The sequence below is a fragment of the Bos indicus genome, chromosome 2 (assembly GCF_029378745.1).
Source record: "Bos indicus isolate NIAB-ARS_2022 breed Sahiwal x Tharparkar chromosome 2, NIAB-ARS_B.indTharparkar_mat_pri_1.0, whole genome shotgun sequence".
Lineage (NCBI taxonomy): Eukaryota > Metazoa > Chordata > Mammalia > Artiodactyla > Bovidae > Bos > Bos indicus.
This window is the reverse complement of record NC_091761.1, coordinates 61,681,255-61,693,321: the sequence shown is the minus strand read 5'-3', so window position 1 is coordinate 61,693,321 and position 12,067 is coordinate 61,681,255. Positions and strand designations below refer to the sequence as shown.

General features: G+C 34.1%; 1 protein-coding gene across 13 annotated transcripts in view; it reads left to right on the top strand.

Moving 5' to 3' along the window:
- The window catches only part of R3HDM1 (R3H domain containing 1), a 96,197-nt gene that overhangs the window by 14,683 nt on the left and 69,447 nt on the right, over positions 1 to 12,067 (top strand). For 10 of the 13 annotated variants that reach the window (XM_019973454.2, XM_019973474.2, XM_019973464.2 and 7 more), the window contains exons 3-6: positions 2,831 to 2,872; positions 3,322 to 3,411; positions 7,311 to 7,425; positions 8,437 to 8,515. In XM_019973454.2, coding sequence (XP_019829013.2) covers positions 2,831 to 2,872; positions 3,322 to 3,411; positions 7,311 to 7,425; positions 8,437 to 8,515 — 326 coding nt within the window. Of the gene's footprint in view, positions 1 to 2,830; positions 2,873 to 3,321; positions 3,412 to 7,310; positions 7,426 to 8,436; positions 8,516 to 12,067 lie in introns of those variants that run through there. The other 3 variants (XM_019973488.2, XM_019973476.2, XM_019973485.2) reach the window with 2 other exon arrangements.

The window sequence follows — 12,067 nt, the reverse complement described above, 5'->3', positions numbered from 1 at the left end:
TGTTGGCCAGGCTGGGGGCCCTTAATCTGAAGACTCTGGAGAAGAGTTTGTGTTCACACTCATACCAACAACAGCAGCGCCTTAGTGTTTGGCAGCTGGAGGTCTGAGGTCCGTGTTTCCTGGCTGACTTTTGGCCACAGGCCACTCTGTGCCCCGGGAAGCTGCCTGTAGCCCTCTTCTGTCCCCTCTGTCTTCAAAGCCAGCAGTGCAGTGTCAGGTCCTTCTCACCCTTTGAATCTGACCTGCCGCCTCCCTCCCAACCAAAGAAATTTTAAAGGGCTTGCTTGTTTGGGTGAGACCCAGCTGAATTATCTCTATCTTAAGAGCAACTGACTTGGTACTTTAATTACATATGCAAAATTCTTTCACAACCTTATTTAGATTAGCATTTCATTAATTTGCCAGAGGAGGGCAATGTTAGAAGGCTATCTTGAGAATTCTATCAATCACAAATAGTATTTGACTCACAAGAAGGTTTTGTTTATAGGTGTGATATAAAGTGCACGGGACTAAGATTCTGAAGATCTTAGGTTCTGTTTGACTGTTTAGTAACACTGATCCTGGACTGTAAGGCTCTTGAGACCAACATCTGTGTCTTATTCATCTTTATAAGCCTACTATGTGGCACAGAGTCTGGCATGTAGCAGGAACTTAGAACATGTTAAGTCACATTGAGATAATTTTACGTCTCTGTGGTTTAATCTTCCTTCATCAAAGAACTCTTATGAGTTAAAACGGAGATGGTTAAAGCATGTGTAAATCTATGAAAATTCTAAACCATTACTATAGGGACAGTGTACAACCTCCCCAGAGCCCTTTTCTTTTTTCTTTTTTGAAAATATTTTTTTATATTTATTTGGTTGCACCAGGTCTTACTTGCAGCATGTGCAATTTAGTTCCCTGACCAGCGATCAAACTGGGTCCCCTGCATTGGGAGCGGAGTCCTAACCACTAGACCACCAGGGAAGTCCCTCATTTTTTAAATCTATCATTTTACTGAACTTTTTCAAGAACTTTGAGAATTAATACAAGTAGTGTGAACTTTTATACAAGGGAAGTAAACTGACATAACTTGACTAGTATCATCTACTCATAAGCAAAACTAGAAATTTGAATCCAGTCCAGCATATGAATGCAGTTTTTACTTGCCAGTTAATGATTTTTTTCATTAAAAAATAAAATTTTAAGAGAAAGTGATGTGCCATTGATACTTAGTTTAGAACTGTAAGGGATTAAATCAGAAGACTGAAATAAATCATAAATTGTTTTCCTTAGAGCTTATTTAGTCATGTGTATTTTGCTCATATTCATCTATTTATTTTTCTCCTGTTTTTTTCTGTAAACCCTTACTTTATGTAACATAGCCTCTTTTAAGTCCATGTGTAGTGGTAACAGAAACCCTCTTGAATAAATTAAAGAAGTGAGTAAACAGAAGACAGAACCAACATGGAGTTCTCTCAGCCAGTGCTGTCGTGTGCATTTGTGCGTGCCTCCGTACCATTTCTTCTCTTGAAGAAACAAAGTCATTTCTATTTTTTTTCTTCCGTTTTTCTTTTGTTGTTGGTACTGCTGATTTTTACTGTTGAATAAATCCAGGGTCAAAATCCCAAGAGTACAGTGCTTCTTATTTCAAGTACTTTGACTTCAAAATGGGAGACAGACCACACTGGTGCTATAGATTATTGTTTCTGTTGGTTCTACAAGGAAGGCCTTTTTGGATTCTGGAATGAAATGGTGGCTTTTTTTCATATGTGAAGCATACTAATCTAGGTATTAAAGATGTTGTTTTATGACTGGTATCAAACTGGCTCCTTGGTTTTAATGAGTTTAAGTGATAGATACGTAAGCCTTGTACCGTTTGGGTTTGGGGTTAGAGAGGTAGATTAGAAGGAGATGGAAGCAAAGAAAATCTTCCAGAGTCCAGTTCACAAGCCCTTCAGCTGTTTTCTCAGGCCAAAGCCTGGTATCACAGACCAGAGCCACTCACCCGAGCGGGTTCCCCAATTGTGTGATTGATGATCTGATTGTTAAGCTGAACATGCATATTGGAACTTTGCTCACTTTTCTTCATTTCTACTTCATTCTCTTACCCTTGACCAAACAAATAGGATTCCGACTGATAAACTGGGGTTGTACTGTGAAGTACAACCAAGACTACCAATAAGTCTAAGGCTTGGTGCAGTGATTTCTCTCTGGAAAAACTTAGAGATCATATAGTTAACCGAAAATATGGCTTCAGGGGAATTTTTAAGTTATTATGGAAGAGTTGTATTTAAGTAGTACTTCCAGTTAATGTAATTGTGATGAAATTTGCCCTTTTGATTTTGGCTTTTAGCACGGTGAAGTACAGTGCTAAAAAGGCTCAGTAGAGAAGTGGTGGTACTCTGATTCAATGAGCATTTGAAACATTGTCTTCAGTATCATAAGTTTGGAACTTTGCTAGGCACAGCTACTTAAAATTCCTCAAGGTTTCTTGTGGGTACCCCCCCCCCAACTTTCACTAAAGTGTAATATGTTACAGAATACAAACAATGTGTATTTTATTTTGCTACTAAGACATTACCTTATAATTCAGTTTAGCTCAATCAACACAGAAATTATGGCTGTTTGCTCATTTAAAGAGCATGGCCAACTCACAGAAGGATTTTAGAAAATCTTCTATAAGTGTGCTTTTGGGAGGAATCAATATTTCTTTACTTGAAACCAGCTCTGATTTCCTCATTTTCCGTTCTCTGTGCAGTTAGTTTCTCTGTGGCTTAGGATTATGAACTAAGAAACAATTTTTCTGTTTCAGTATGAAATTTAATGCAAATCTTTCTTGTGTATTCAGCGGCCATTGCAGTCATTTGGACAGACAGGAAAAAGGTCTAAGGTATAGTAAATATTTTGTGCTGGCATGCCAAGGGCCTTGCCTCATGCTTGATGAATCTTTGTTTTCATACAGCGCTGCATTCAGTTTAGTTTTGTCACATTTCGTTTGGGGCAGAAAGCTTATTTTGTTTTATTTGGGGTTTTTGTCTTGCCTAGTCGCTTTTGTGCATTGCTTTTATATCTTTAATGGTTCTTTATCTGTAGAGAAAATGGCTCTCATCATTCTTTGGGTTTTGAGATTGAAGTTACTCCCATTCTTGCTATTGCTATTATTTTTAAAACTGCAGTTATTGTTTTCCCTCATAACAAAGAGTTTTAATGGTATTTAATGATATATTTAACTTGCACATTTCACCTACATCTATACACAGCAGAAACTATTATAAAGAAATTTAAACTCTAGCCCTAGATTTATGAAATGTAGCGTTAATTTTAAATACTTTTCTTCAGTCAAGCTCAAAGTTAAAGCTAGTTCGGAGCCTTGCAGTGTGTGAAGAATCTCCACCACCCCCTACAGCAGAGATATCACAGGAGAACCAGGTAAAAAAAAAAAAAAAACCAAAACACCAAAACAATAAACAAAGCAAAGCAATTATTATTCACAGATACAATGGAAAAGCCTGCTTCCTGGAGAATATTTTTTCATAACGTTAAATAAAAGTTGTATGTGCATGTACATGTGTTGTATATGTTTTTACTGAGTAAACTACCAGTAAGTCTAAGGCTTATAGTTAACTGAGAATATGGCTTCAGGGGAATTTTAAGTTATTATGGAAAAGTTATATTTCAGTAGTACTTCCAGTTAATGTAATTGCGAGGAAATTTTCCCTTTTGATTTTGGCTTTTAAAAATTTGTCAAACACCTCTTGAGTATGAAGTGGAGACTACCCAAGACTTCTGCTTGATATGTATCATTATGCTTAACCTGAATGCATGGTGAAGCCAGTCTTCATAATAGCTTGGCTCTAATAGTTGTCTAATATTTCTTATTCCATTGTTTATAAAGTATAGAACTACTGAGGCTCAACAAATAGTTTGGTTTTTTGCTTTTTATATATTTTTTTAATGCTATGACTTTACTTTTCTATTAATCTTAGCTACAGATTGATCTTTGTCTTATGTTACACTTGTACATTTACATATAATTATTTTCGGACCCCCTTAACGATGTTTATTAGTGTGACAACTTTGGCTGTTTGTGGCTTGTTCTGCTTTAAGAGTTTAAATAACCCGAAGTCCCCCTGTATCCTAACAATTAGTTTCCAAAGAATTGAGGCAATATTTTGGTTAAGAGAGATGATTGAATAAAGGAGAAAGAGAAAAAAGAGCTATGACAGATTGTATACCCCCTTTTTTTTAATGCCAGTTGTATGTTTGTTGATTCAAGCAGAGACTGTTGATGCTTTGCCTTGATGTAGAAGACGATGCCATCAAACATATCTATAAATACTGAAGGTAGTTGTCACATGTTTAGAATGTGTTATGTTTTTAAAAAGCACTATGTGCTTTTATTTTATATAAGAAGATTTTTTAATAGATTATTGACAAAGTGTCAAGGAACATAGAGATCAAAATTTACTTTTGATTTATATTTAAAATCTTACATAAATAGAAGATAGTTGTATGTATTCTATAAAAACAGATATTTTTAAGCAATAAAAAATAAACTTCCAAAAAAATAGAAATATGCTCAAAATATTTTACTAAGAACGATTGCCTGGAGAACATTTTCAGATGTTAACTTGGCTTTTGCATGCTTGTTGATGAGGCTGAAGAGTTATTTATACACTCTGAAAAAAATTCAATACAATTGTGTTTTAAAAAGTTTTAAAAAGCAGTTTTACAAGTTCTTTTGTACATGTCAGAGTAACAAATATACCTGTTCAGGGTTGAGCAGTAGGCAGTGTAATGGGGTTTTTTTGAAAATTAATTTCTTCATTTTGTTGACCAAAATGTTACACCATCAGCCCCATAGAATAACTTGTCCAAGGAGATTGAGGAAATGAGAAGAGTCGGACATTCATAAGACTGTTAATCCAGAAAAAGTGTCTTCTTTTTGAGAAAAACTGTAACAAACATGATCTTTGGTTTGATGTGGTACATTTCACCTATCTGAAAATTATTATAGGAGGTAGAAGGGAGGTGGGGGTTCTTATAGTACTACATAAATTTGTCTAGTGAAAATTTATGTAAGAAATAAATTAGTACAAGGAGAATATGTTGTATACTGATGTATATATTATTCAAAAAAGCTGACTTGCAGCATATGGATAATGAATAAGCTGGTTATACCAAAATTCAGTTGTTCCACATAATATATTATTTCTCAATTTTTCTTGGATACAGTTAAATTTTTCTTTTGCGATAACAACCTATTATTACCTTCTCTGAACAAAAGATACTCTTTTTAATAGAAAGTCTTTTTCCAAGCGTTGAGTTAACTAAATTGCACCTAAATGGGAATTGAAAAACAAATTATTTCTCATAAAATGTACTAGCATCTAATCCTTGACAGCAGACACTTTCCAGCTAATAACGCTTGATTCAGAATGTGATTTTTGAGGAATTAATCTGGAATAAAACTCATTATTTGAAAGGTTGAGAGGCAATTAAAAAAGAGATGTCACTCGAGTCTGATGAGAGCTTATGAGAAGGAAATGACCTCAATAACTGATGTCAGTGACAGAGTGAAGAGTAAAGAAATTATGGCTGCCCATGGAGATAGTGCTATCATTTCAGTTATTTGTAGTCAAGAGAGTTTATGTATAAGGGCTTAGGCTTTTAAAATTAAAATATGTCTTGTTTATTTGCTACTGAAAACAAGGCCTCAGTACCAACTGAAGACAAGCCTAGATACATTATATCTGCTAGATTTTTAAATACAGTTCACCTTGATAAAATAGTTTAATATCTGTCTAAATGTGGAATCTTTTCTTCCAACATTGATTTCATAGATTATCCTTGAGTAACAGGATAGAAGTTATAAGTTAGGGAAACTTCTAAATATTCTACTTCTGAAACAATTCTGGGATTCATTTTTAAGTTAAAAATATAAGGAAAGTAGACTAGAAAGTGAGTCATAATGAGAAAAATGACTGACGAATACATGAAGTTGATTAACGCATGAGATTTGGTAAATAAGACAAAGGAGGGCATAAAGCAGATGTTGTCATTTTAGTGGAATTTGCCAGTACCTCACTTTTGTCCTATATTCTGAGCACAACTTTGAACTAAGATGAAATAGGAATCAGAACTGAGAAAAGATAAAAATAGCAGTCAGAAACCCAATGGGGAGGGATATATATATACATATATATGTATATGTATTAGATCTGAAACTCTTCTGCAAAATACTATTTTAAATATATATATATATATATATATATATATGGGGAGAAAAATGTTTAATAGAAATCATGGTGGCTGCAAGTTTCAGAATCTTGAAATTTATATCCTTTCAGTATTGACTTACTGTACCTACTGCCACCACCAACCGTCACCCAGAAAAGCGAAGTCATTTACTAATATTTCCCATCACTAAAGAACAACTGTATACAGCAACTTAGCCTACATCTAGATAGGCTACACCTTTATCTTTAGTAGAAATGTTCTGGAAGTTTGTCTGTCTGTCTTAATAACTTTGCGTGAATAATCAAAGCGTTGTGATTTTTAACCTATTTCAGCTGTATTTCTAGTAATTCCTTTCTGTTCTGAAATTGCATGTCATGACATTGTTTTAAAAATGTAAAATTAGTTCTCCTTTTCAGTCTTAGACAATGGTTACTTTACAAGTAAATGTTACATATCACTAAGGGAAACAATCTTGTCTGAAATCTTTCTAAAACAACTTTGTGGCACTTAGAGGAGGAACAGTGATAGTAGACTCAAACAGGAAATAATCAAAGTTGGGATTTGGTTTTGAAGTTTTTACTTACAGTTTTATATGATAAGAAAATGAAGGAATATGAATTTAAAGTGGATACTTAAGAAAATTAGTTTTTGGTAAGTGTTAACCTGACACTCATATGTTCCTATTGTCATGATTGATGAAAATTATCATACTTTTGTTTGATGTGGTATCTCCATTGCAAAAATAGGTTAAAAAGACCTTTCTTCTGATCCTCCAAGGGTTTTAAGTAGATTCATTGAAACTATTATAAAAAACATTTATTTTCTCTAAGATAATTTTTAATTGATATTTTCAATGGATATGTTTCAATTGATATATTCAGCTCAAAAAATTAATTTTAACTTTTTTTTATCAAGAGTTTGATTAACATGGTAAAGCTACTGTATTTTCTTACTTGAAGAATCTGGTTGGATAAAATAAAAACCTTTTTTTTCCTCCATGCAGTTTTGTTAATCAGCAATACAAATGTGGGGTATTAACTGAATCACTTTTATATTTTCACTTAATAACTGATTTTACCTTCCAACAGGAGAAAATTCAGATCCAGTTAACACAATCATTTGAAAAAGAGGAGAAGCCCCCAAAAGATGAAGCAGAAAAAGAAAAAGCCAGTGATAAGTTGCCCAGAAAAATGTTATCAAGAGGTTTGCAATTTATTTCTGTATTTTTTAAACAAAGGTTTTATTTCACCATTAATCCACCCTTTACCCCTTGAATAATTTTTATATAGTATATTTCTAATAAAAGGAATCCAGAAGAGACTGAAGGGATGATATAGTTCTGGGCAAAATGGCATGACACAGTTCTAAACATCAGATAATTTAGCCAAAAAACTGCACCTCATGTCAAAGTCACCAAGAAAGATAACTCATGATCATTTATTGGTCTGTCTTTTGTATCAAAATAATGGAATCACTATAATTTAAATACTGATTCCATTAAAAAGATGTATTTTTAATTCCTTACAATACAAAGAACTAATGCCAAAATGTTTAGTATGCAGTAAGAATATTCTTGGAAACCCAAGATGTTTATCTTTCAGAGTGAATGTTAAAGGACTATATCATATCATTACAAGCCTATAAAAATGCTTTTTACATTTATAGACATGGTTATGTTGACCAGTTTTATAAACAGCATAAGGATATTACATTTAAGGAGAAGAAATAAATGTGAATATTTGTTAAAAAAAAAAAAAAATTTTTTTTGAAAGCAAATTTTTTATGGTACTCTTTCAGAGCTAAAGTTCCTGCATATCTCCAAATTACTAACTCCTTATATTTGCAACTGAACTAAGCAGACTCAGTTTGCTGTCTGAATCAGTTTTTTGTTGTTGTTGTTAAATGAGGCATTTTTAAATAGAATTGTGGTGAGTATATAAAAGGATCTGTAAGAATTCAGAGTAAATTAAAGTGGCACATATGAGAGAAATTTTCTTTTTAAGAAGGTATATAAACATGCAGTTACATAAATCCATGTTCATTATATAGGAGTAGCAAAATTGTGGTCATCTGAATTCATCATAAATTCCATTTTCCTACTTCGTCAGTTTTCATTGTGGGGCATCTCATTTTATTTGCTATGCATCATGTGTGAAGGGAAAGGAATTTGTTTCAAACAACTTTATACTGGGTTTTTGTGTTGTTGTTTTTTAGATTCCAGTCAAGAATACACTGATTCAACTGGCATAGATCTACATGAATTTTTAGTAAATACATTAAAAAACAATCCCAGGTAAAAATTAAATTTATAAGGTTTACATTGCTTCTAGAGTACCATAATTTTGTTATATATGTTTTCATTACTGAGTTAGAATAAGATTAGAATATTTGAAGTACACCAGAAACATTTCAGTTTCTTAGGGCTAAGATGTTGCTGGCCTCTATATACACATGTGTAAATACCTTTTTTGCATTATATATATCATGATATAAAGATAATTCATACTCTTTGTAGGAATTTTGGGAAATGAATCATTAAGATATTCTGGGTCTTAACTGAGATTAAAGAGTTATCATTAATCATGAAATATGAGAGAAATATACCTCATGATAAAGCACTCAGCCAAATTACTCAGTATATTCACTTATAACAAGTTTCTGGACTTAACTGAATACAGAATTTTTGTTTCTTCTTGCTTAGCTTATGAACCTCCAACCCAAAGATTTTTAAGGTGCTTGTTTGAGTCACTAACCAATTGTGAAATCCTTTGTTTTGCCAGGGTACTAGATAAATAGATTTTAACTTTTTGACAGGTCATCGATCCCATTGAGGCATTCTTCCCAGAAAAAGGTTTATTCACAAAATATCTGACCAACCCATTCTTGGACTAGAAGCTTCGAAGGTTAAGAACCCCTCCTCTAGATGTTAGCTCCCCAGAATGGTAGTTAAAATTTGTGAAATTTTTAGTTCATTGGATCGGCACATGTTATAAAAAAACATGAACAAGTCTCTTCAGTATTGCTGAGGCTTATCTCATGTCTTGCTTCAAGATACACCTTTAATTTCATTCAGGATTTATTGTTTCAGTACCATCTTGATGTTCTATTTCACATTTAACTTTAATCCCAAATGGAGAACCACTAAAATGGAAAATAGTCTCCTTATAGTAGGAAGTGTAAGTGTGAAGTCAGTCAACTCTGCATGACTTTTTTTCAGTTCAAGTTGATTCCTCAGTGGTCCCAACTGAAATTAATCCATTGAACAGGTATTCGTTGGGTATCTATCATGTGCTAAGCATTGTGCTAAACATTGTAGATATAAAAGTGAGCAAAATATAATCTCCGACCCTAAAATATTCACTTTCTATGTGCTAGGGAAAAAAGAAAACTCCATGATATATAATTAAAATAGAATAAATGTAAAAGAAGTTTTTCAGGGTGCTATAAAAGCACAGTGATGGGATCCCACCTCTGAGAGGATCTGGAAAGGCTGCACTGAAAAGATAATGCCTGAGCTGAATTTTGAATTCACAGTGCTTTAAATGGGAGCATGAGAACCTGAGAGGGACAAGAGCATTTCTAGGCCACAGCAGTGTGAGAGGGAGGTGGTATACCCAGGCAGACAAGATTGCACACTGGCTCTGGCAGGAAGGCATGTAGCAAGTAATTCCAGAAAGTGATGGGGAGGTTGTTGGTAAGGTATGAAGACAGACTCTTCAGTTGTCCTCAACCTAGATCAGTACCAACACGCTGGGGTGGTTACTGAGCAAGAAGTGCTGATGGGAAGCCGGGGATATGATGAACAATTAAAAATCATCTTCGCTGAGTTGTGGTAGTGCACCATTTGAGAAATACTGAGTAGGGCATGCTCTGTGGAGAAGTCATGACAGAATTTTGAATAGGGTAATACCAGAATGAGATGTGCATTTTAGGAAGATTACTTCATCAGTGAGGGGCCGAGAATCATGAGCAGGGAGCGTGGGTAGGAGAACATAGAGAAGAACAGAGAGGAAAGGGCTTATTCGGAAGATGTTGAAGAATTAATCCCGTGGCAGGACTTGGTGATTATTTGGATATGGAAGAGTAGTGGTTTGTTAGAACAGCTGGTAGGTTTCCAGCTGGACTGATGGTTAATCCCATTAACAGGGGAAGTAATAAGGACAAGCCTGAATGAAGTAAGGCGTGTTCTGTTATAAATAAATATAGTTTGAGGTGTCTGATGAAACGCTGTGGCAAGATGAAGTGTATAGCTCTGATTTTCAAGTAAATGAGCCTGGATGCTCTTACAGATTAGGAGTCATCAGTAGAGGTGACCCTTGCTTTGTGAGTTTGGCCAGCAAGATGCAATAAATGACAAGGATGAAACTCTATGGAAAAACAACTATCTTAAAGGTAGAGGATAAGTAAGAGACACTGGGTCCTAAAGATTGCAGAAGAATCATGAGAACATTTGTCTTAGAAATCAGCCAAAGGGCAACAGTTTCATTAAAGGTAAAATGAAGCAACCCATTAGATTAAGGAACTAGGAAGTTGTTGGCTACTTTAACAAGGCATTTCATTTGCTGTAGACTGGTGGAAATGAGAACTCAGTAGGTTAAGGGCAAGGTAGAAAATACATAGCTAGTTTGTGTAAAGAAAGATAGGATCCTAAACAGGTAGGATTTTTCTTTCTTCTGAACCCATAACAGGTTCAGAAGAAATTCTAAAATATTCTTCTTTTGTGCAGTTTTCTGTTTTCCTCTACAAATGCAAAAGTTTTTACGTTATCTGCATATGTGTTTTTGAAGTGTACGACTTAATGATTTTTAGTATATTCACAGATTTCATGCTACCATCATTACAGTCAATTTATGAGCCTTTTCATCAACCTCCAAAAGAAATCCTTAACCATTTTGCTCTCACCTCCTTATGCCCTGAACCCTAATCTAGCTTGTCTCTACAGATTTCCCTTTTTTGGGTATCATCATATGAATGAAATCATATGTATGTGGTCTCTTGTGATTGGCTTCATTCACTTAACATAATATTTTCAAGGGTCATCCATGTCATGCAGCATGTATCAGAACATTAATCCTTCAGTGTTTGCATTTTTATTCATAAAAATATGTAACAGAACCATTCATATAATGGCTAATGAGTAAATACTAATGTCAGTGTGGTTTACATAGTTGTAGCTAATGTTAAATTTTGTGAGAAAAACGATTTGCCTGATGGCTCTGTGTTCTCTCAATGGCTCTGTGTTCTCTCAATGAAACACACTATTAATTGCCAGACATAGGTGGCACAAAATTAGTAATAAGTCTGGCAGATTTCCACTAGAACTTCAGAGCATTCTAGATGTTAAGCAGATTTATTTTGAATCATACTAAAATCTAGTCTACATTTTATTTCAAAATGTTTCTTCAGGTCCTTAAATCTTGTTCTCATCCCAATGAATAAACTTAACTTCAGGTATTAAATAACCGTTTATCTGTAATTCCTGTTTTAAGAAATACTTTCAAAAATTGTAATAAATAGTCATTACTAGATTAGAACCCAGGAACCTGCAGTTGCCCAAGATAGAGATTACACTCACTGACGTGGTTTTTATACGTGTTTTTGTATTGATTTTATAACCATTTTCTGTAAATTCTACAATATACTGAAGAAATATGGACAGTACAGGCAACTGTGTCACTAATGGAGGGGAGCAGCCCCATGGATCAATTCTAAGAGTATATGTTTTTAAGTAAGCAGTTTTGTTCTGGGGAACATCATGCAATTGTTCTGTGCTTGAAATATTTTCTGAGTTTACTTTTATTAGAGGTAATGTTTAAATCATCATACTTCTTGCCTGTTGCAGATA